Source organism: Tursiops truncatus, chromosome 10 (genome assembly GCF_011762595.2).
Source record: "Tursiops truncatus isolate mTurTru1 chromosome 10, mTurTru1.mat.Y, whole genome shotgun sequence".
Classification (NCBI taxonomy): domain Eukaryota; kingdom Metazoa; phylum Chordata; class Mammalia; order Artiodactyla; family Delphinidae; genus Tursiops; species Tursiops truncatus.
Window position 1 is genome coordinate 98,876,687 of NC_047043.1, and position 24,053 is coordinate 98,900,739.

Consider the following 24,053-nt stretch of genomic DNA (forward strand, 5'->3'; position numbering starts at 1 on the left):
CCCAAATAGACAAAACTACCTTGATAAAGAAAAAAGCTGGATCACTTCCTGATTTCAAGACGTGCTACAAAGCTATAGTCACAAAACTGTGGTACTGACATAAAGACAAACATACAGACCAAAGGAAAAAAGATTCCAGAAATAAATCATTGCATATAACGTTATGATTTTTTGACAAGGGAGCCAAGACCATTCAATGTGGAAAAGACATTCTTTTCAACAAATGATACTAGGAAAACTGGATATTCACATGCATAAGAATGAAGCTGGACTCTTACCTCACACCATACACAAAATTTAACTCAAAATGGATCAAAGACCTAAAACTATAAAACTCTCAGAAGAAAACATGGGAGAAAAGTATCACACATTGGATTTGGTAATGATTTCATGAATATGACACAAAAGGCACAGGCAACAAAAGAAAAAAAACCACACACAACATGAACTTCATAAAAACTTTTAAAATTTGCGCATCGAAAGACAATATCAACAGAGTAAAAAGGCAACCTACAGAATGAGAGAAAACATTTGCAAATCATGTATCTCATAAGGCATTAATTTCCAGATTATATAAAGAACTTCTAAAACTCAACAACATTAAAAAAAAAACTCAACCTGACTAAAAAATGGGCAAAAGATTTGAACAGACATTTCTCCAAAGAAAATACACAAATGGCCAATAAGCACACGAAAGCCTGTTCAACATCACTAATCATTGGGGAAATAAAAATCAAAACTACGAGATACCATCTCATACCCATTAGGATGGCTACTATCAAAAAACAAACAAACAAAAACAAAACCAAAAAAACACACCCCAGAAAATAACAAGTGTTGGTGAGGATGCAGAGAAATTGGAACCCTTGTGCACTGCTGGTGGGAATATAAAATAGCACAGCGGCTACAAAAAACAGGATTGTGGTTCCTTAAAAAATTAAACTAGAATTACCATATGATCCAGCAATTCCACTTCTGGGGATATACACAAAAGAGTTGAAAGCAGTGCCTCAAAGAGAGATTTGTACACACATTTACAGCGGCATTGATCATAATACTCAAGGGGTGGAAGCAACCCAAGTGTCCATGTACAGATGAATGGATAAGCAAAATGTGGTATATGCGTTCAATGGAATATTATTCAGCTTTTTAAAATGAGGAAATTTTGGCACATGCTACAACACAGATGAACTCTGAGGACATTATGCTAAGTGAAATAAGCCAGTCACAAAAAGACGACTATTGTATGATTTCACTTATATGAAGTATTGAGAGTAGTCAAATTCATAGCAATAGAAAGTAGAGTGGTGGTTCCTAGGTACTAGGAAAAGTAGGCAATGGGAATTAGTGTTTACTGGGTATAGAGTTTCAGTTTTACAAGATGAAAAGTTATGGAGATGGATAGTGGTGAAAGTTGCACAACATTATGAGTGTATTTAATACCACTGACCTGTATACTTAAAAATAGTTAAAATGGTAAATTTTATATGTATTTTATTACAATTAAAAAATGGGAAAAAATTAACTTAAAATGGATCAAAGATTTAAATGTAAGAGCTAAAACTATAAAACTCTTAGAAGAAAACATAGGTATAACTCTTCGTGAACTTGGATTAGGTGATGGTTTCCTAGATATGATATCAAAGCATAAGTAACAAAAGAAAAATTAGATGAAGTAGCCATCATCAAAATTAAAAAGTTTTGTGTTTCAAAGGACATCCTTTAGAAAGTGGAAAGACACCTACAAAATGGGAGAAAAATTTTGCAAATCATGTATCTGATACATGGACATGCACATATAGACTATAAAGAACTATTATAATATTTAAAAAAAAACAAAGAGGCAAAGAAATTGAGTAGAAATTTCTCCCAAGAAGATATACAAATGACCAGTAGCATAGGAGATGATCAACATCATTAGTTATTAAGGATATTCAATTTAAGCCCACAATGAGATACCACTTCACACCCACTAGGATGGCTACAATCAAAAAGATGAGACTATAACAAGTGTTGGCAAGGATGTGGGAAAACGAACTCTAATACACTGCTGGAGGGAATACAGAATGGTACAGCATCTTTGGAAAACAGTGTGGTCAGTTCTCAAAGGTTACACAGAGTTGCCATATAAACCAACAATTCCACTCCTAGGTATATACCCAAGAGAAGGACAAACATATCTCTACAAAAATCTTGTGTAGAAATGTTCACATCAGTATTATTTGTAATAGCCCCAAAGTAAAAACAATCAAATATCTATAGACTGATGAATGAATAAAGAAAATGTGGTATGTCTATGCAATGGAATATTATTTGGCAATAAAAAGGAATGAAGGACCGATACATGCTACAACATGGATGAAATCAGTCACAAAAGACCATATATTGTATGATTTCATTTCTAACATGCCCAGAATAGGCAATCCATAGGGATAGAAGGTAGATTAGTGGGTGCCAGGGACTGAAGGGATGGGGGAAAGGGGAGATAACTGCTAATAGATATGGAGTTTCTTTCTTTTATTTTTAGCCGCACCGCGTGGCTTGTGGGATCTTAGTTCCCTGACTAGGGATCGAACCCACGCCCTCACAGTGAAAGCGTGGAGTCCTAACCACAGGGCAGCCAGGGAATTCCCTGGAGTTTCTTTCTGAAATGATGAAAATGTTCTAGAATTAGACAGTGGTGATGGCTGTACAACCTTGCGAAACTGCTAAACTGTACACTTTAAAAGGGTGAATTTTACGGTAAGTGAATTATATCTCAATTTTATAAAGCACAGCATGAGGGCTTCCCTGGTGGCGCAGTGGTTGAGAGTCCGCCCACTGATGCAGGGGACACGGGTTCGTGCCCCAATCCAGGAAGATCCCACGTGCCGCGGAGCGGCTGGGCCTGTGAGCCATGTCCGCTGAGCCTGTGCGTCCCGTGCGTGCCGCAGCGGGAGAGGCCGCGACAGTGGGAGGCCCGCGTACCTCAAAAAAAAAACAGACAACAGAATGCAATATTCTCATAGTGACTTTTAGTTTACAAAATGCTTTGTATATATTAGTTTTCTCTTGGTTAAGAGATACGCAGAATAGGCACAAACCATTTTAGAGAGGGTGTGATGAGGCTCAAATCTTGCAGAATATATCTCCCAGCATCCATGTACATATATTTCTTAGCTCTGTTTATTTGTAATTAAGAAGAAAAGGCTGGCCAGTCATTTTATCAGTGCATAGGCATTAAATCCTTCTTTAGTAATGAACGTTTAGAATTCTGGTTGAGTCTATTATTACTCTGCAAGTTAATTCCACCCATTTCAGATATTCTGAATTCTTAACTGATAGAATAATATTCTGCCTTTCTGACTCACTTTATTTTTTAGAAGTTTTAAAGGAATCAACATTATTTGAGTACCCATAGGCTATGGAATCAGATAGACCTAGGCTCTGAAACACATACTGTCACCCTGAGAAAGTCATTTAAACCCTCTAAACTTCGGTTTTCTCAAATTCAACATAGACATATTGTTACTACTTTATGGGATTGATGAGAGGGTTAGTAAATAATATGTTAAGTATTAATTCTATTCACCACATAGTTACTATTAATACTATCACAAACTTCTGAAAATTTTTTCTAAAGCCTGAGTTATAAACAGTATATAAATATCTTTGTTACCATGATTAATTGTACTAGTGAGATGCGTCTTGAATGGAAAATTCTTATTTTCTTTTTATAAGAAAGAATACCTCACATTATACACAAAAATTAGAAAACACAGGTGTAAATCTTCATGACCTTGCCTTAGGCAATGATTTCTTAGCTATTACACTTAAAGCAAAATAAAGAAACCAAAGATAAAACGAACTTTGTCAAAATTAAAAACTTTTGGGACTTCTCTGGTGATCCAGTGGGTAAGACTCCACACTCCCAATGCAGCGGACCCGGGTTCGATCTCTGGTCGGGGAACTAGATCCCACATGCATGCTGCAACTAAGATCCCACGTGCCGCAACTAAGATCTGGTGCAGCCAATATAAATTAATTAATTAATTTTAAAAAAAGGTCATTTTTAGGGAGCAGAGTGGGGGCAGTGATTGGGAGAGGACAGGAAATTCTGTTCTTAACCTGTGTGGTGGTTACATGGGAATGTTCCCTCTATGATAATTTACTGTGTTACACACTTATGAATTGTGAACCTATGTATGTTATACAAGAAAAACTTTATTTAAAAGAATAACAGTATTCAAAAAGTATTTCACAGGGACTCAGAGAAACTTTCTAAGTCAGTAGGCCAAAGTGACCCTTGTCCACGCTTCACTGGAACCTGCTAAGCACTGACCCTGTGCCACCCTGGGGCTGCGCACTGGGTGTGCGCAGCAACCAGAAGTGGCCCTGCCTTCCAGCAACTGCGGCGGTGGGTAGACAGCTACAGGGGAGGAAGTGCGGGTTGGGTGCCAAGACTATTTGCCAGCTTTCTTACCCTGCCTGAGCTCCAGTTTAAACCCCCTGGACTCTGGTTGCCCCAACGTTAAGGAATACGCTTGCAAATTTTATGATTACTTTTATATGAGAATCCCAAAGACCTCCACAGATTTGCTGAGAGGGGGCAAGGGTCATGCTGGCGATGGGCTCAGTAATAAATTTATTTTAAAAATATTTATTTATTTATTTAGGCTGCACCGGGTCTTAGTTGAGGCACGCAGTCTTCTTAGTTGTGGCATGTGAACTCTTAGTTGCGGCATGCATGCGGGATCTAGTTCCTCAACCAGGGACGGAACCCGGGCCCCCTGCAGTGGGAGCGCGGAGTCTCACCCACTGGACCACCAGGGAAGTCCCTCAGTAATAAATTTAGATTGGGTGAACAGTCTTAAATATCCCTGGGATTCAAGGGAAGGATGCTTAACTCCAGAAGTGACAGGTAAGTGGGAAAATACCTGGGATCCCCTACTCCTGTGGCCTTTAGAAAGAAGGTGTGTTCTACTGGCACCACGGGCAGTTTAGATATGATCTGGCTTGAAGGCAAAGTGATGTCTTGATGGGATCTCCCAGAAATTCTTGCAGCTGTGTGAACTTTGAGCCTAATATTATGAACAGACATCAAAGCAGGAAGTCCACTTTTTTTCCTGAAGGATTCTGTTGAATATCATTTAGCACAATAATAAAAAGTCAATGACAGGGGCTTCCCTGGTGGCGCAGTGGTTCGGAGTCCGCCTGCCGAGGCAGGGGACAAGGGTTCGTGCCCTGGTCTGGGAAGATCCCACATGCCGCAGAGCGGCTGGGCCCGTGAGCCATGGCCGCTGAGCCTGCGCGTCCGGAGCCTGTGCTCCGCAACGGGAGAGGCCGCAACAGTAAGAGGCCCATGTACCGCAAAAAAAAAAAAAAAAAAAGTCAATGACATAAAAATATTAGATGCATTTCTGACCGGCAGAAGCATCTCCTTTCCATCCTTTCCTGCCTACCTTTTCAGTGCCTGAAGTAGGTCTTGGCCCTCTGCCTTAGCTTACTTTCTACCCCTTCAATTTGCTCCAGCTGCAAAGGACACGCTCGTTTAGTTCACAGTGAAGTGTAAATGCCCAGCAACACCCAGGTGTGTATTATACCTGGCCAGAGCGCTTGCACTTTGACACGGAAACAGCTACTCCAAAGGACTCAATTAAAACATGAGCAAGCAGAGTGTGAAAATACATTTGGATACAGGTCTTCCAGGGCATGGTGTCTGACTCACACTTAAAGGGTAAAATCGGCACTTCCATTTCACATCCTTTCTAAAGTTAACCATGCTTTACCCAACACACAAATGTTTACTGTCTAAAGAGTTTATGAAAGACCAGCTCGTCTGGTCAGCTGTCTCTGACCCCCCGGATTGGTGCACGAGTCCTGCTTTGGGCTCCCAGAGTGCCTGTATCTTAGCACTCTCCACAGGGCCCCTCATAGTACCTGCTCAAGTCTACCTCAGAGGGCAGGAAGGAACAGTTCCTTTTACTCCTAAGGCCAGGCACATATCAGGCCCAAAATGACTAGTTAGAGAATGAGTACTTTTTAACTTCAAGAATAAAGAAGTCGTCTTTTTTACAGTCCTGATGCTGGGACTCTGCCTAGACCTCTTTTTGTTTTACTCCACTCTTGTAACTATCTGCTAGTTAAACATCCTGCAGGTATGCACAACACCTGCCTTGGCAGTTTATCATATAAATAAACCAAGGCATATTGCCTCCACTGACACACGAGTATATGTGGCTGATGGCAAAGTACATACCTTTTTAACCTGGAGTGAGAACCTTCTCTATTTCACCATAACATGCCACTGCCTTGGCAGCATTTTTGGGGGAATAATTTTTAGGAAAAATTTCTGTGTTAACATGCAATCATTCGGTAAAGGATGAACATCTAGGTTGAACAGAATGCCCAAAGCATTCAGCTAATAAGCAAAAATTAAGTTTCTAAATCTATAATTTATTCTGATTCTGATTTTTGGCTGCAACATTCCCATGGGTTATTAATAGGGCAACAAAGTTCACACCCTGTGTGTGTGGGGGAAATAACAGATCCTGCAGACTCAACATGTTACGATCTCAATCAGGAACTTCCACTTCTCCTTAACATTCCTAGTGAAATAATGAACAATGTAAACAACTGCCTAAGTGGGTAAAGGGCTTCAGGCAGGGGACACCTCCAGCCTGAACTGAAATGTACCACACCCTCCTTTTATTTTTATTTCAAAGGACCACCAAATAATAAGTGTGGTGAAGGGTCAATGGGCAAAGAGTTAACCTCTCTTTGTGCAGCAACTTGTACCACAGAGGGAGGAAGCCAGAGGAGGCTGCTGGTCTTGAAAGTGCTCGGCCGCTCACCTCATACAAAGGACCAGAACCTTATACTGCCAGTGTCCATGTTCCTAAAGAATTACTCCTGTTGAGTGGCAAGGGCAGCTCTTCATTATACTAACGCCAGTGGAAGAATCAAACCTCAATATTAATAAATCCACCTCACTTAAATCAGAATTGATTAACCAGTTTGAAAATTTTCAAGTTGATAGTATGTTTAAAAAGATAAAACTACAGCCCTAAATTTCTTGGCACAAAAACAAAGATCCAAAATCAATGACTACTACCCCCAATTATATAAAACAGAGAGGTATTTAAGAACAGGTTCACATACTTTGTTCAGAGGCAGGTTAACCTACTGAAAACAACAACCACCACCACAAACAAACAGCTCTTGCTCCACTTGGGTCTACCCAGCACACTCAAATACAAGTTCCCATGAAGAAATAATTTGCTAGGTGCTAAGCATAGCAATAGACACTAAATTGATTTCCTTCAAATACATATTAGGCATCTAAATCCACTGCTTTTTACCACCTGCTATAAAAATAACTGCCTATGAAATATACTGCATTACAAGGAGACTTGCCTCCAGAAACAGAACGAGAAAAGGCTTCAAAATTAGTCTTATTTTTCTGCAGAACACTACACTTACCATGCCAGTGGCTCTCTGCAGCTTTATTTACATTTTTTCTCAGCAACTTGCCCAGCCAGAGTCCAACCAAAACAGCCAGGGTTGGTGGGGGAACTCATCGGCATGTGCTTTCAAACTGCCAGTGCAGATTCCATTCACCAAAACCAGACAGAGCTGTTTAAAGATGCCCTCTCTATGACCCTGCTCTGCTGAAGGTCAAGTACACTATCACTCCTTGTAACTAAGGAAGCAAAATTGTCATGTTCTTGCTGTTTCACCAGCTGCTGAGGCAGTTTGTCTAATAATATGATTAATTGTTTCCAGGGAAGATGTAACTTTGCTTTACCAAGTTCTCCCTTCACCTAGATTGTTGCCTTTACTAAATGCTGGCCCCCACCCCAGACCACCTTTCCTGAACTGAGAGCTCAGGAGAACGTTACCTTGGAGTACAACCAACTCAAAACAGTTTTAAAACTATAAGGAGTAAAGGGAAGATTTGGAGAACTCAGAAATACCACATTCTGCATATAGCATTTTCAACTTCACAGTACATTAAGTCAATATTTTTAAAGACATGGGGTCTTTGCAAGTTCCTCCTTCATTGAAAGGGAAGGCAACATCATAACCATCTGCATTACATATAAAAACACCCATAAGAATAACAGCACCAGGCTCCTTTAACATTTTACTACATCCACCCAACACGTAACAGGCATGTGAATACAGGTCAGAACTCTAGCCTCCAAAGCCTCCTATTCTGGTAAGAAGATGAACACGGGTAGTCAGGGCAAATGAGAGACTGTGGAATGGCTTCAAATCTAAGCCCTCCCCCCTTTCCCCAAGGCCACAGAGGAAAGGGAGCTCCTGGGGGAGGTCACAGAGAGGTGGGGCTGGGAGATAAGAGCACTTGCCTCCTGTTTGACATGGAGTGAATGCTGGTCAATCACCCTAAACCAAACAAAACAAATCAAAGCCTGGGGGAAGAGTAGGAAGAAATATATGGATATTTACTTTTATGTAGGAGGTGAGGAGGGGATTGAAAGAGGAAGGAAATTAAAGAGAAATAAGTTCACACTGCCGTAAGTAATGAATTTCCACTCCACAAGTTTGTGGAGTGGAAACTTAAAACAATCTAAGTTAAAAGAATATGCCATCCATTTTTCAGATTCTAGCACAAACCTAGGCACCCCAACCGAAAGGGGAAAAATTAATCAAGAGTAAAAAAGATGATTATCCTTTTTTAAAGCAGTGACTAAAAGTCCTTCCACCTCAACAACTACTTAAAGGCCTAAGAAACATAACACTCTATTCACTAAGTACAGCCAGTAAATGACATGTTAATGGAAAGATTAATCTAAGGAAGCAAAAAGCTCCAAGGCCCAACTGTTGAGGTCAACAGGTCTGCTCCTCTCATCAAAAAAATTTGTTCATGCCCTCTGGCTTGGTAATTCTACTTTCAGGAAACCACCTTACACAAACTATCCTAAATACAGAAATGGCTTTATCAGTGTGTAATCCTAAATTATTTTTCTAGGGAATATGGAATTTCCTCTCTCAGGGGTTCAGATAAGGCAGAGCCCATCTCCAACTGTAGAGGCAGAAAATGCCAGATACTTGCAGGTCTGGCCTCCCTTGGAGGAGGGCAGGGGTTTGATCAGATGTGGAGACTTTGCACTAGCAGCAGAAGCCCCATGTCTGGCCTTGGGGTGTGGTGTGCAGCCACAGCTTCAGACCAGCTCTTCAGTGAGATCTGGGTGCAGTTCCTAGATGCAAAGCTAGTTCTCCATCTCTCCTGGTAACTCTGTCAAGTAAGTTATCTATCCATCCATCCATCCATCCTCACATATATTTTAAGTCAATGTTTTTTAAAAATCTCATTTCTCTTTACATCAGCAACAGTTGGTTTCTGATGTTATTTGCTATTAGATTCCTTGACTGGTAAAGCATGGATATATTTATCAGTGTTAATTTATAATACAGAAAGGTCAAAAGCAACTTAAATGTCCTAAACTAGGAGATGGGTTAGTAAATTATGCTATGCTCCCTTGATACAAAATTATGTAGCTATGAAAAATGATGGTCACGTAGGCTATGTAGTAACCTGTGGAAAGGATGATGACATTTAGTCTGTGAAATTAACATTCTGTGAAATCAAAAGATACAAAGTTGTATGCACAGGATGATTACAACTGGATGACATGCATGTGAAAAAAAAAGACCAAAAAAGAACATGTTTATTCATGTAATAAAGAAAGGTTGGGCTTCCCTGGTGGCGCAGTGGTTGAGAGTCCGCCTGCTGATGCAGGGGACACGGGTTCGTGCCCCGGTCCGGGAAGATCCCACATGCCGCGGAGCGGCTGGGCCCGTGAGCCATGGCCGCTGAGCCTGCGCGTCTGGAGCCTGTGCTCCGCAACGGGAGAGGCCACAGCAGTGAGAGGCCCGCGTACCGCAAAAACAAATAAATAAACAAAAAAGAATCCGCCTGCCAATGCAGGGGACACGGGTTTGAGCCCTGGTCTGGGAAGATCCCACATGCCACGGAGCAACTAAGTCCATGCGTCACAACTACTGAGCCTGCACTCTACAGCCCGTGAGCCACAACTACTGAGCCTGCACGCCTATAGCCTGTGCACCGCAACTACTGAGCTCACATGTTGCAACTACTGAAGCCCACACGCCTAGAACCTGTGCTCCACAACAAGAGAAGCCACCGCAATGAGAAGCCCAAGCACCACACGAAGAGTAGCCCCCGCTTGCCGCAACTAGAGAAAAGCCCGCATGCAGCAACAAAGACCCAATGCAGCCAAAAATAAAATTAATTAAAAATGAAAAAGCATGTAGCAATATATACATAGGTGGTAAAGTCATAGACAAAAGAAATGGCTCCATAAAATTCAGGACGACAGCCACACACTGTTACTTCAGAGTAGATTTCATTTGACCCTTCAAAGAGAAACTAAGACAAAACACTGGAGCTAATTCAAGCCCTCTCCCTCTGTTCCTGACTTTCCCCCTCTCCACAGCACCTTCCCCACCCAAAACCAATCCATGTGCGTATCTGAGAGCCATGGGCTTGAACCCCAAGAGATAACTTATTCAATTTCATAGGGAAAATGAGTCAAATTAATCTACTTACTGAAAACTGAAGTTTATATCCCCAAAATGGGACATGCCAGATACATATTAAATAGAATTGGGAGGGTTTGGGTGCTTTTGTCAGTGACTAGTTACAAATGACACTCAAACTTACTCAAATGAGAGGGGAAATTTGTTGGAAGGACACTCACAGAACCCAGTCTCAGGATGTACGACTGTGCTATTTGGGAAGGGGAGAGCTGTGAGGCAGCTTCTCTATCTCTTTCTCAGGCCACCTGCTCACTCCCCCTTTGCTTTTTTCTGAGAGTCTGAGAGTCACTCTCCGGCTTCTGAGGACCACCTTTCTCTGCTTCTACGTTCTGCAACAACCTGGGCTTACACATGGCATCACCTCAAGCCCTGACACTGTATGATCTTTTAACTCCAGGGTCTAATGTCACCTTTTACTGACCATATGCCAGTAGACACGTTATTTAACCCTCTCCTGTGCCTTAGCTTCCTTAACTATGAAAAGTGAGAGCACCATTTCACAGGCATTATGTTAACATTAAGCAAGATGATACAGAGCTTATGTGCAGTACCTGGCACATAGTAAGGGTTCAACAGGTATCATTGTTAGCAAAGTATGTTCTGTTGCAACGTTATTTCTGTAATGCGATTCTGATTCTACAAAATTGTAAACAGAGAAATGATGGCAGTATAACACTTGAAATCACACTGATTTACAAGTGACTGCTCCCAATTCCTTAATGCTTTGTATCACAGTGTAGAGCCACAGAATGCAAAGCACATCGGCATCTAAGCTAACAGGAATTCAGTGTCATGCACGATGCCTATTCATAACCAGGTTCATCCTCTTGTCTCATTCTGGCCACGTGTTCTGTGTGTTGGAAAAGCTCATTGCATGGTTCTCCCTAATCTTTACGCATTTATTCAATAATTCACCATCTTTAACCCTTCCTCCTTATATCCTCTTCCATAAAGCTTTCACCTTGTTTTTAAGACAAAATCCTATACTTACTCTAATGTTTGATTATTAGGAATTTAACATGTCTTTTTAATTATACTAGCATTTTTATTAGGATTGTTATTATTTTTGTTAGTGCTCTGGGCCACGCTGAATGCTATTTTTCCATAAGCTCTGTTATTTATTTATTTATTTTTATTTTTGGCTGTGCTGTGTCTTCGTTGCTGTGCACAGGCTTTCTCTAGTTGCGACGAGCCGGGGCTACTCTTCATTGTGGTGCGCGGGCTTCTCATTGCGGTGGCTTCTCTTGTTGTGGAGCACGGGCTCTAGGCGTGCGGGCTCAGTAGTTGTGCCTCGTGGACTCTAAAGTACAGGCTCAGTAGTTGTGGTGCATGGGCTTAGTTGCTCCATGGCACGTGGGATCTTCCCAGACCAGGGCTTGAACCCGTGTCCCCTGCGTTGGCAGGCAGATTCTTAACCACTGCGCCACCAGGGAAGCCCAGCTCTGTTATTTTTAGTGTGTAGAACACAAGGTTTTCCAGAAACGCATATTTCGTGTAAAAACAAAAATGCTTGTTTTCCAATTCTTAAGAGTAGGAATCTTATCAGCTCAATCAGTCCATCAGGGATACAGGTTGGCTGAATCAGCTGTAGACCAAGGAGACCAGGGGTAATGTGCTATGGACATGGCCACGCAGGTAATTCCACAGCAGGGACTATGGGTAGCCATGGTTTAAAACCAGGGAGTACCTCAAACTGCCCACCTTCAATGAAGAGAGTATGGTCTGTCAGGTCAGGGTCTGAGTGCAGCAGTTTGCACAATCAGCAGGCTCCTAGTTCAACCCTCAAAGACAGGCCAATCTCCTGCTCTAACTCTCCAATGGCTCCCCAATGTACATAGAATAAAATACAAATTCCTGACCATAGCCTATATAATCCAAGAAGACCTGGCCCTACCTACCCCACTGACCTCATCTCCCACCACGTTCTCCCTCGCCCCCTGCACTCCTGCCACACAGGTCTCTTCATGGTTCCTCTACTGTGCCAACGCTCAGTACGTTGAGCTCCCCTCTCCCCTACGCTCCCCTCTCCCCTACCTGGAATGTTACCCCACGCCCTGATACTCTTATCTGAATCACTTCTCTTACTTCATTCAGGTTTCCATTTAAATGTCACCTTCTGGGACTTCCCTGGTGGGCCAGTGGTAAAGAATCCGCCTTACAATGCAGGGGATGCGGGTTCAATCCCTGGTCAGGGAACTAACATTCCACATGCCACGGGGCAACTAAGCCCACGCGTCACAACTACTGAGCTCGTGCACCTCAACTAGAGAGCCTGCGTGCCGCAAACTACAAAGCGCATGCACTCTGAAACCTGCGCACCACAACTACAGAGCCCACACGCCCTGGAGCCTGCGTGCCACAACTAGCGAAGAGAAAACCTGCACACCACAACTAGAGAGAAGCCCATGTGCCTCAACAAAATATCCCGCATGCCTCAACGAAGATCCCACGTGCCACAAATAAGAGCTGACACAGCCAAAAATTTTAAAAAATAATTTTTAAAAAAATTTATGTCACCTTCTAAGAAGTCTTCCCTGAATGTGCTTAGATAATACTCTTATCACTTTCTATCTCTTCACTTTTCTTTATAGCACTTACTGCTCTCTTGACATTTTTCATTTGTTTAGATGTTGGTTGTTTCCCAATAGGATAGAAGCTTCATGAGAGCCGAGTATCTTAAAAACTAGAACAATGTCTAGCACACGGCACACAGTAAGCCCTCCTTAAATACTCGTTGAATGGATAAGTGCATACTTATGAAGTACCTTGAAGTCTATCAGTGAACAACTTTAATTTGCTTTACTAGTAAGACTTTCCCTTACTTCCAGTTAAACATAGCAAACACATGCATTTATTATCTCTATTCCTTTAACAAATCACATTTAAGCATGAGTAAAGGATTAAGAAAATGTACAGATCCACAAGGACAAAAAGAATAGTCAAGGAGATGACAGTGGATCACAAATACTAACAAACGCTAGGAACAGGGAAAGTAGTTGGTGGAGTGGAAACTGACTCAGCAGGATGAACAAAGCTGAACTCCAAATGACTATAGAGGGGAATACTAATGAGAAACAAGCTAATTCCCCCCCCCCCACCCCCAGAACCCTGGAAGGGCTCAGTAAGATCCCTCAGTTCCACAGAAAGCTGGGTTTAGAAATAGGCTGAAAACCAGAGGCTGGCTGAATACCTGTGGTGCAGCCATGTGACTCATCACATGACCACCACTTCCTCATTCCCTTGCAGGGAAAGTGCAGCTACCAGGCCCCAGACCAGAGACATCAAAACATCTTCACAGCGAGGAGGGAGCCACCCTTCTTCAGTTTGCAAAGAGTAGATTAAATATTGAACCTCAAACCCTCACTTTGTGCCATAACTTTAAAATCAACAACAATAAAAATACTGGAGAAAAGGCATAAATCACACCCACCCCCAAAGAATTCTTGCCTCCAAAACCTGAATGGCCCCAGAAAAGAAACCTATGGATAGTGACACCTGGAGCACCCTCCAAACAAAATGTGTGGGTGCCTATCTAATCACCCCAAAGTAAAATCAAACCAAAAGTTGACAAGCCTTACTCCTGTACAAAAAACATTTGTTTTTGTTTTCAGTTTTAAGTGCTTCATTTTAAAATGTGAACCAACAATAAGGATCATTAGCCATTTGAGAAAAGCTTCCTTATGAAGTAAAGGAACTAAAAGAAACAAGAAGGAACTTGGATAAAACAACACCTATGGAAGCAGCAAAAGAAAACTAAAAACAGCAAAAAACTGCAATTATCACCCTCACAAAAAGAGGACAAACTACTGCATACATGAGACAACAAAAAGTTGCCACACGGTTTGGTCTGGTTCTCCCACCGCTCCACGTCGGGTTGCAAGGCCTGGGCGGAAGAGGGCAGGAAGGGACAGCGCAGGGGGCCCAGTTCCTCGGGGATCTGGAGCGGCCCAGGCTCCACCCAAAGGAAGGGCAGCTCTCCCCAAGGGGCAGGGATGGAGGTACCCAAGAGATGGGCAAGGTTATCAGCTAAACCTGCTCCTGCAAAAGTGGAAACAAAGCCAAAAAGGGAAACGAGAACAGGGGAGCAAAGGGAAAACAGGCCAAAGTGGCTCAAGAACCAAGAAACTAAAGAAAGTTTACTTGCAGAAAACAGAACTGAAAGGGGGAGAGTCCAGCCTCTGATGAAGCAGGAGAGAAAGAAGCCAAGTCTGATGAATATCACACACTAAGTCTTATCAGTGGTCCCTGTCTCACTTCTTGTACAACGCGGAGGAATAACGTTATCAACTATTTCGTAAACACAAGGTTTTTTTAAAGTATATCTAGAAACATTTCTAAGGAGGAAATCCCACCACATCCAATTTTTCAAGACTCAATTTTTTTTTTTTTGAGAGGTGAGTCATTTGCTGTTGCTTATTTTTCGATACAACCAGAAGATAGTGGGGTAATTGAGTGCAGGAGGCTTTGATTGTCTTGGATGTTCAGCTTAACATGCCATGGATGGGGGTCCTTTTCATTTCCTATTATACAAATCATACTAAATGACAACTTGAAGTCCCAGTCGTGCATTTAATACGCCTTGAACATTTAAAATTACTTCTGTTCTCATGTTGTTTTCAGTAAAATTGTTTCCTAAAGAAAACCACCCCTTGATCTTGGCCCTGCCTGTTAGAACTGCCTGCTCTCTGTAACATCTTTCATCATGCTAGTCCATCTTCCTAGTAACTTTGTTAATGTGCTGTGAAAGACTGAAAATTGGAGTATGTATATGATATTAAAAATTGTGAATTAATGGGACTTAAAATGTAACAGTTTATCAACACTTGAAGATACTGGTACTTGATATCCTCTTACAGAAAAATTTGCTGCCAAATTTTAAGCTGCAGTAACTTTAAGAAAGACAACGACATGGTTTTTTAGATGTTCGGTACATATGTCACAAATTGCGTACAAACTGAAATGTCTCTGTACTGATGCTCAAAACAACCAATAAAATTTCAATTAAGAAAGGAAAATAAAATAAAAAAAAGTTGCTATAAAAGAAAAACAGAAAAAAGTTTCTAAAATGAAAAATAAGATAGCAAAGAAGAAAACAATGTTGAAGAAACAACAGCAGCAACAGCAGCAGGAGCTGGGCAGTGACTACTCGCCACACTGTATTATTACTATGTGACATGCTTTAGACACACTAACTGAATTCTCACAATAATCCTCTACAATAAGTATAATCATTAACCCCATTTGATAGTTGGGGACACTGGCACAGCAAGGTTAAATAATATGCTCAAGCAACTGGTAAGACCTGAAGACAGATCTAAGTTGGAAATCTCCCTGAAAGTAGAAGCAGCAGAAAGAGCTAGAAACAGAAGAGAAAAAATGAAGAAATGATTAGTTCAAGAGCTCCAGTATCCAATTAATTAGGAGTTCTGGAAAGAGACTGGAAAAATACTGAGGGAAGATATTATCAGAGAACTACTGTAAAACAATTTCATAGAACAGGAGGTCGTGAGTTTCTAGATTGAAAGGACCCTCTGAGTGCTCAGTATAATGTATAAAAGAAAAACTACACTAAGAGACATTACTATGAAATTTCAGAACAAAAGGGATGAGGAAAAGATCTTTTTTTAAAAAAAAATTAATTTATTTATTTTGGCTGTGTTGGGTCTTCATTTCTGTGCGAGGGCTTTCTCTAGTTGCGGCGAGCGGGGGCCACTCTTCATCGCGGTGCGCGGGCCTCTCACTGGCGCGGCCTCTCTTGTTGTGGAGTACAAGCTCCAGACGTGCAGGCTCGGTAGTTGTGGCTCACGGGCCTAGTTGCTCCGCGGCATGTGGGATCTTCCCAGACCAGGGCTCGAACCCGTGTCCCCTGCATTGGCAGGCAGGTTCTCAACCACTGCGCCACCAGGGAAGCCCCGAAAAGATCTTAACCATGGAGGTAGGGGACAGAAAAGGCAAGAGAGAAAGAGGGAGAGAGACACTTAAAGAGAATCAAGAATGTAAATGGCCTTCTCAAAGCTGGAAGACAATAAAATGATGCCTTGAAATTCTGAGGTAAAATTATTATTTTCAACTTAGATTTCTATCCCCAAACTATCACTCAAGCATGTGGGTGTAAATAAAGACACGTTTAGATATGCAAGATCTAAAAACAATTCATCTCTGATGCACTCTTTCTTAGGACGTTTCTGGACCATGTTATTTACATTTTTTAAAAAAAAGGAAAAAAAACCATGAATTCAAGGAAAGAATCCCAAACAAGAGACAAATAAAGGATGACAGCTGTGCAGCAGGCTTAAAAAGCAATCAGTAGGGACTGGAGCAGGTCAGAGGACTTTAGGAGGAATGTTTTCACAGGAAAATAAAGGAAACTGAAAATTCCTCTGATGTATTTGTATGAAGAATAGTATTCAGAGGGTTCTACAACTATATTGGAGATACTAGGAAGTATACGTGATAATGTCATAGTTAGGTAACAGAACATTAATTTATGCAAAGAGGATACACTTTTATTGGGAGAATGAAGGGAAGATATGGGCGTGTGAGGAACTGAATGAAAACTAAAGTTTATTTATATACTAAGTCAAAAAATGTCTAATACCAGAAATGAACTTATTACTGATTTTGCAGAAATAAAGAGGATTTTAAAAGAGTACTATGAACAACTGTATACCAACAAACTGGATAACTGAGATGAAATGGACAAATTCCTAGAAACATACAACCTACCAAGACTGAATCATGAAGAAATAGAAAATCTGAGTAGACCTATAACTAGTAAGAAGATTGAATCAGTAATGAAGCCTCCCCACCCCTCAAAAAGCCCTGGAGCAGCCCTAGTGAATTATACCGAACATTTAAAGTAGAATTAACACCATCCATCTCAAACTCTTCTGAAAGACTGAGGAAGAAGGAACACTCCCAAACTCATTCTATGAAGCTAGCATTGCCCTGATACCAGTCAGGCAAAGACACTGCAAGAAAAGAATACTGCAGATCAATATCCCTTACGAATACCAATGCAAAATTCCTCAACAAAATACGAGCAAACTGTTATCAGCAGCATATTAAAAAGATGATACTGGGCTTCCCTGGTGGCGCAGTGGTTGAGAGTCCGCCTGCCGATGCAGGGGACACGGGTTCGTGCCCAGGTCCGGAAAGGTCCCACATGCCGCGGAACGGCTGGGCCCGTGAGCCATGGCCGCTGAGCCTGCACGTCCGGAGCCTGTGGTCCGCAACGGGAGAGGCCACAACAGTGAGAGGCCCGCGTACCGCAAAAAAAAGATTATACACATGACCAAGTGGGGTTTATTCCTGACAAAATTCAACACCCTTTCATGATAAAAACATCCAACAAACTAGGAATAGGAGGAAACTATCTCAACATAATAAAGGTCATTTGTGAAAAACCCACAGCTAACATCACATTTTGTGATGAAAGACTGAAAAATTTTCCTTTAAGATCAGGAAGCCAAGAATGACTGCTTTCACCTCTTCTACTCAATATACTAGAAGTTCCAACCAGAATGATTAGGCAAGAAAAATAAGTACAAGGCATCCAAATTGGGAAAGAAGAAGTAAAATTATCTTTATTCACAGATGACATGATCTTCCACATAGGAAAATCTAAAGATGTCACACACACACACACACACACACACACACACACACACACACACACTAGAATAAACAAATTCAGCGAAGTTGCAGGATACAGAATCAACACAAAAATCAGTTGCATTTCTACACCGTTAACAATGATGCTCAAAAAAATTAAGTAAACAATTCCATTTACAATAGCCTCAAAAAGAATAAAATACTGTAGGGGTAGAGGGGAAGAGGGAATGGATGTTAGTGTTTAAAGGGTAGAGAGTTTCAGTTTGGGGAGATGAAAAGTTCTGATGATGGGCAGTGGTGATGGTTACAGAATAAGGTAGTTAATGCCATAGAACTATATGCTTAAAAATGGTTATAATAGCAAATTTTATATTTTACCACAATTAAAACTAAAAAAAACCTCTCTCCCAAAAAAGGGCAATGTCTAACACTGATTAAAAAAAAAATTGGAAGAAAAAATGTTTTTAATAAAATAAAAAATGAACTTACTGTGTAGTGTAAAAGTCTAGGCTCTTAAGTCACTCAGATATGGCAAAGTAATCTCTCTACCTCTCAGTTTCCCCCACTTAAAGTGGGGAAAATAATACTTTCCTTATAGTGTTAACTGAAGTATTAAATGAGGTGATGAGCTGAGCATAACACCTGGCACACTGTATTATGTAGCTACAGATACATCTGAGAAATAAATACCTTACAAAACTGGAATCAAACTGTATATACTGCATATGTAATCATGCTTTACTGTTTTAGAAAGTATATAATTCTAATTAAAAAGTAGAAGTCACAAATCCCTCTAGTTTTTTTTTTCTCCATTTCTTTTTGTTCTTTTATTTTGGAAAATACCTCTTAATTTTGGTAGTGGCATCTGGTTGCTGTTATGTATTGTTTTTAAAAAATACTTTTATTGAGCTCTAATTCACCTACCATACATTCTACCCATTTGAAGTGTATAATTCAATGGTTTTTAGTATATACACACATATGTGCAACCATCACCACAGAAAATTTTAGAAAAATCTCATCCCCTCAAAAAGAAACCCTGTACTCTTTAGGTATCACTTCCAAAAATCCAGCCCTAGGCAACCACTATAACCTATTTTCTATCTCTATAGAGTTCCCTGTTCTGGATATTTCATATGAATGGAATAATAAAATATGTTGTCTTTTGTGACTAGTTTCTTTCACTTAGTATAATGCTGTCAAGGTTCATCCATGCTGTAGCATGCATCAGTAATTCATTCCTTTTTATAACTGAATAATATTCTACTGTCTGGATATACCACATTTTGTTATTCATTTGTCAGTTGATGGACATTTGACTATTTCTACCTTTTGGCTATTTTGAATACTACTACTATAAACATTGGTGCACAAGTTTTTGTGTGGACGTATGTTTTCATTTCTTTTGGGAATATAGCTTGGAATGGAATTGCTGGGTCATGTGGTAACTTCATATGTAACTTTCTGAAGAACTGCCAGACTGTTTTCCAAAGTGGCTACACCATTTTACATTATTACCAGTAATATAGGAAGTTTCCAATTTCTCCACATCCTCACCAACACTTGCTATCTGACCTTCCCCCCACCCCACCCCTCGCCATTCTAGTGGATGTAAAATGGTTATCTCCTTGTGGTTTTGATGAGAGTGGAAATTAATGAAACAGAGAATATAAAAACAATAGAGAAAAATCAATGAAATCAAAAGGCGGTTCTTTGAAAAGGTCAACAAACTGACAAATCTTTAGCTAGACTGACCAAGAAAAAGATTCAAATTACTAAATAGAATCAGAAATGAATGAGGAGAAATTGGTACTGACCTTATTAATAGAAATAAAAAGGATAAAAGAATACCGTGAACAACTGTTGTGACAATAAATTAGATGACTTAGATGAAACAAACAAATTCTCAAAAAGACACAGACTACTGAAACTGACTCAAGAAGAAAAAGACAATATGAACAGACCTATAACAAGTGATGAGACTAAATTTGGAACTAAAAAACTACCTGCAAAGAAAAGCCCAAGCCCACATGGCTTCACTGCTGAATTTTACCAGACATTTAAAGAAGAATTAATATTAGCTCTTCATAAACAATTCCAAAAAACAGAGAGGTCACACAGTTTGCAAGTGGCAGGATCAGGATTTAAACCAGGCCATCTGGCTCCAGAGTCTATACTCTTGACCACTATATTAAACTGTCTCTGTGAATAACTGAATAAATCGGAGCACATTATAGGACATCAAATTGTTCGTTTGTATGATCCAACTTTTGTAGTTTATTTTGGTAATGTGACTTATCTGGTCCATAGGGAAAAAGGTTGTCCTGGGGACTTGAAAGAAAATCATTTACACTATTGACAATGTTGCTCTATCTCATTTATGGAGCAAAAGCGTGGGACCTGCTAAAGCTCCTTATACGTTTTTTTTTGTTTTTTGTTTTCTGTTTTTGCGGTACGCAGGCCTCTCACTGCTGTGGCCTCTCCCGTTGCGGACCACAGGCTCCGGACGCGCAGGCTCAGCGGCCATGGCTCATGGGCCCAGCCGCTCCGCGGCATGTGGGATCTTCCCAGTCCGGGGCACGAACCCGTGTCCCCTGCATCAGCAGGCGGACTCTCAACCACTGCGCCACCAGGGAAGCCCTCCTTATATGTTTTTATTTCAATGACTTCTCAAAACAATCCCATGAGATAATAGGTTCTAGTACTACTCCCATTTTCTAGATGAGAAAACTGAGGAACAAGGCAGTCACCCAGATAGCAAATGGCAGGACCTGGATTTAAACCCCAATCTGTCTGATCGCTAGAGAGCCCCCTTTCCACTATGGAGAGCCTGTCCTCTGGTGTAGCCTGTCTCATGCCTGATCCCTGCAACACTGAGCTCTGGTGAGCAGATCCCCAGTCCTATTACTCACCTGTGTGTGCTTCTGGCAAACAGGCAGGGAAGAGGTATGTTTCTTCACTGTCTGCTGACTGAATAAACAACTGTCCCCAAATGACTGCTAATAACCCCTAATTTAAAAACTTCATTCCCACTCAATTATTGTTTAGCACCAACATGATGAACTGTAGGCTCTCTTACTCATTTCGCTGATTTAATATTATATACAGCTACCACATGTAGTTTAAAGTCATCAAACTTGAAATTTCAAAATAACAGCATGGAAATCTAGGGAATATTTTAAATAGGAAGATTGCTTTTGTTCTCCAAATTAATAATGCCTCCTACTATTTTGGATGTCTCCTCAAAATGTGCTTTTCGCCATGGGAAACAATAGTTGCACTAAGTTAACACATGAAATTCCATTTCTTGATGGAAGTAAGGCATCTGACAGAAAATTTTACCTAGGAAATTTTCTGAATACATACACAAAACTTGTATTATCCTATAAATTACTATAGGTCAGTACTATAGGTTACTTACTATACTAACCTCTTCTCCTAAAGAGTTAGTGATGACTTCTTAAGGCAGTGATCCACATACTAGTCTCCAAGTCAGTCTCAACTGGAAACTGTATTAAATGCAAAATAACCCTAAATATTTGAAAAGCCAACAGTGATTTTCAAGGTAATTGTTCCTAAGACAAACTATAAACACAAGCATTTTAACCCCAATACTTTCACAGCTCTTTAGCTCTTCCAAAAATATATTTAAAAATTTGTAAAATCTATCTGCTTTCATCTTCAGTTAACACTAACCCTTATTTGCCGGGTGAAAGGGATGATTATTATACTGCTGCCTTAAAGTCAATGGTTGATCTAAAATCTGAAAAGTCTGCTCACCAATTTTACTGGTATAAACTGGCATCCGTGTACTTATTTTTTATTTTAAAAAATCCTTTCTTTAAATGTCCATCCTTTGATAAATCTGTGTCTTCACCTTAGAAATACGATTATTGGTTCAAAAACACAAATCTGAATCCTTCTAATGGCTCCTGTTTGCAGCATGATGCATGGTTTATTGGAGGAGCTCTGGAAGAAGTGAAACAGAACTGGGTCAGTGTGCCCTTGGCCAGTTACTTGTCCTTGAGCCTTGGTTTCCTCACCTATTAAATGGGAATTAGCGATCACACCAAACCTCAAAAGGTTGTTCAGGACTGAAGCCCTTGCAGAGGGCCTGGTACAGACTGAAAAGATCTGGCCCTACTTCCCTCCTTTACACCTCGAGTTGCCTGAACATTCCAAGCTACTTCATGTCTCTGTCCTGTCTTTGCATAGGTTTCTGACTTAGGATACCCTCCTCAGCATCTGCCAGTTTCCAACCCTGCTTCCTTAGGTCTGCCTAACAAATGATTACTTGCAATGCAAGACCCACCTCCAGGATTACCTTCTTCACATGGAGTTTCACGTCTTACCATTTTATAATTACTCCTTAACCAGGCCCAGAGAACACTAAAGGAAGGACCAATGGCTCATTCACCTCCATATTTCTTAGCACTTAGCAAAATCCCCAGTACATGGAAGAAGGTCAACAATGACTGTAGAATGCACAGAATCCGCTTTCCACCATACACAGTATTAACAGAGTATCAACTGTGCAAGAAACTAAGAGCCTTTGACTTAAAACTATACTCACAAGCTTGACAAGCAACATTAGATTCTTAGTTTTTGTTCAAAGTAAAATGTTTAAAGTCACCTCATCGTATGCAGCTAGGCCACCCTATTCATGCAAAGAAACTTTAGGAGCAAATGTTCTTGTCATTTTCATTTTTCTTCAATGGCAGCATCCTGCTTTGGATCTGGCTCACATGCTGACTTCATTGGGACTGTTTTGAAAGAACAGCACACACTGATGTACTTTTCCTTTTAAAAGCAAGGGTGCCAGCTATTTTGCTAGCCCCTGTCACTCACCTCAGCCACCTGCTGGGTCCCCACTCTGTGCTGAACCAGCCCCTCCATATTTGTAGCCATGGTGAAGCAAGATCATTAGAGAACCTGTTTGGAAAGATGTAGCAACTTCTATCAGGTGGAGAGAAACCAGCCTACTTGAAAAACATCAGTAATCAAAATCCTTTTTTGGTACCACCTGGTGCAGATTTTGCCCTCCACAGACAACGAGCTAGCAGACTAAGCATATCTGGATAGGCTGCACCGGCTTCTTCAATTACAGGTACTAATATTAATCAGTAGTAACATTTCAATTGGGAAACAAGACTTGCCCTGGTAAATACAGACAAGATGAATCTGGAACTTTATCAGTTCTCTTGGGTTCTAACAGCTCAGTTCACCTCTCAGGCAGGTGGGAATCGCACCTTTTTGGATAGCTCCTTGTCACAGTGTGCTGAATAAGAAGGTGGCTATCTGAGAAAGGTGTAAGATCAACTTCAATACAGAGCATTAGATTGCTATCAGCAACTGTACTTCTGTTACTAGTGACCAAGCAAGGAGCAAAACCCTGCCCAGGTGCTAACACACCTCACTCATGGGTTTAAAGGCAAACACTATCACTAACAAAGTAAGAAAAGAAGTAAGGAGACTGCATTACTAAAGTGGGCTAAGAACACGGTACTCATAAATTTATCAATTTATATTTTTAAGTCCTCATTAAATTAGAAATCCAGATAATTCAGCTTTATATTATTAGAAAAATTATGCCATCAATTGCCTTAAATTGAGGAAGTTCATCTAAAGTCCAAAAAGCATGCTAGTCTCCTGGGTCAGAATCACTTGAGTGCAAGCAGTGTTGATGAAACACACCCCCTGGTCTCTTCAGGTCATGACATAAAGATCCCCTGAATAGTCCCTAAACCTCTTCCAATTAACTCTACCACAAAGAATTCAGGATAAAGGGATTCCACTTTGGACCTAATTCCTGGACAAAGCAAAGACTTCATTATTGACTGCACAGATCCTATGGTTAATAGGAGTTTAAAGCT

At 40.7% G+C, this 24,053-nt stretch overlaps 1 protein-coding gene across 4 annotated transcripts in view; it reads right to left on the reverse strand.

Annotated features, from left to right (window-relative positions):
* NR2C2 (nuclear receptor subfamily 2 group C member 2) overlaps positions 1 to 24,053 on the reverse strand; it is an 83,197-nt gene that overhangs the window by 46,014 nt on the left and 13,130 nt on the right. For 3 of the 4 annotated variants that reach the window (XR_004528661.2, XM_033865483.2, XM_033865484.2), the window contains exon 2: positions 23,029 to 23,112. The exons of the other annotated variant lie outside the window; for it this stretch is intronic. Coding sequence is in view for 2 of the 3 variants with exons in the window: in XM_033865483.2 (XP_033721374.1) it covers positions 23,029 to 23,088 (60 nt within the window). In the remaining variant the exon portion in view is untranslated. The remainder of the gene's footprint in view (positions 1 to 23,028; positions 23,113 to 24,053) is intronic. 4 annotated transcript variants of the gene reach the window in all.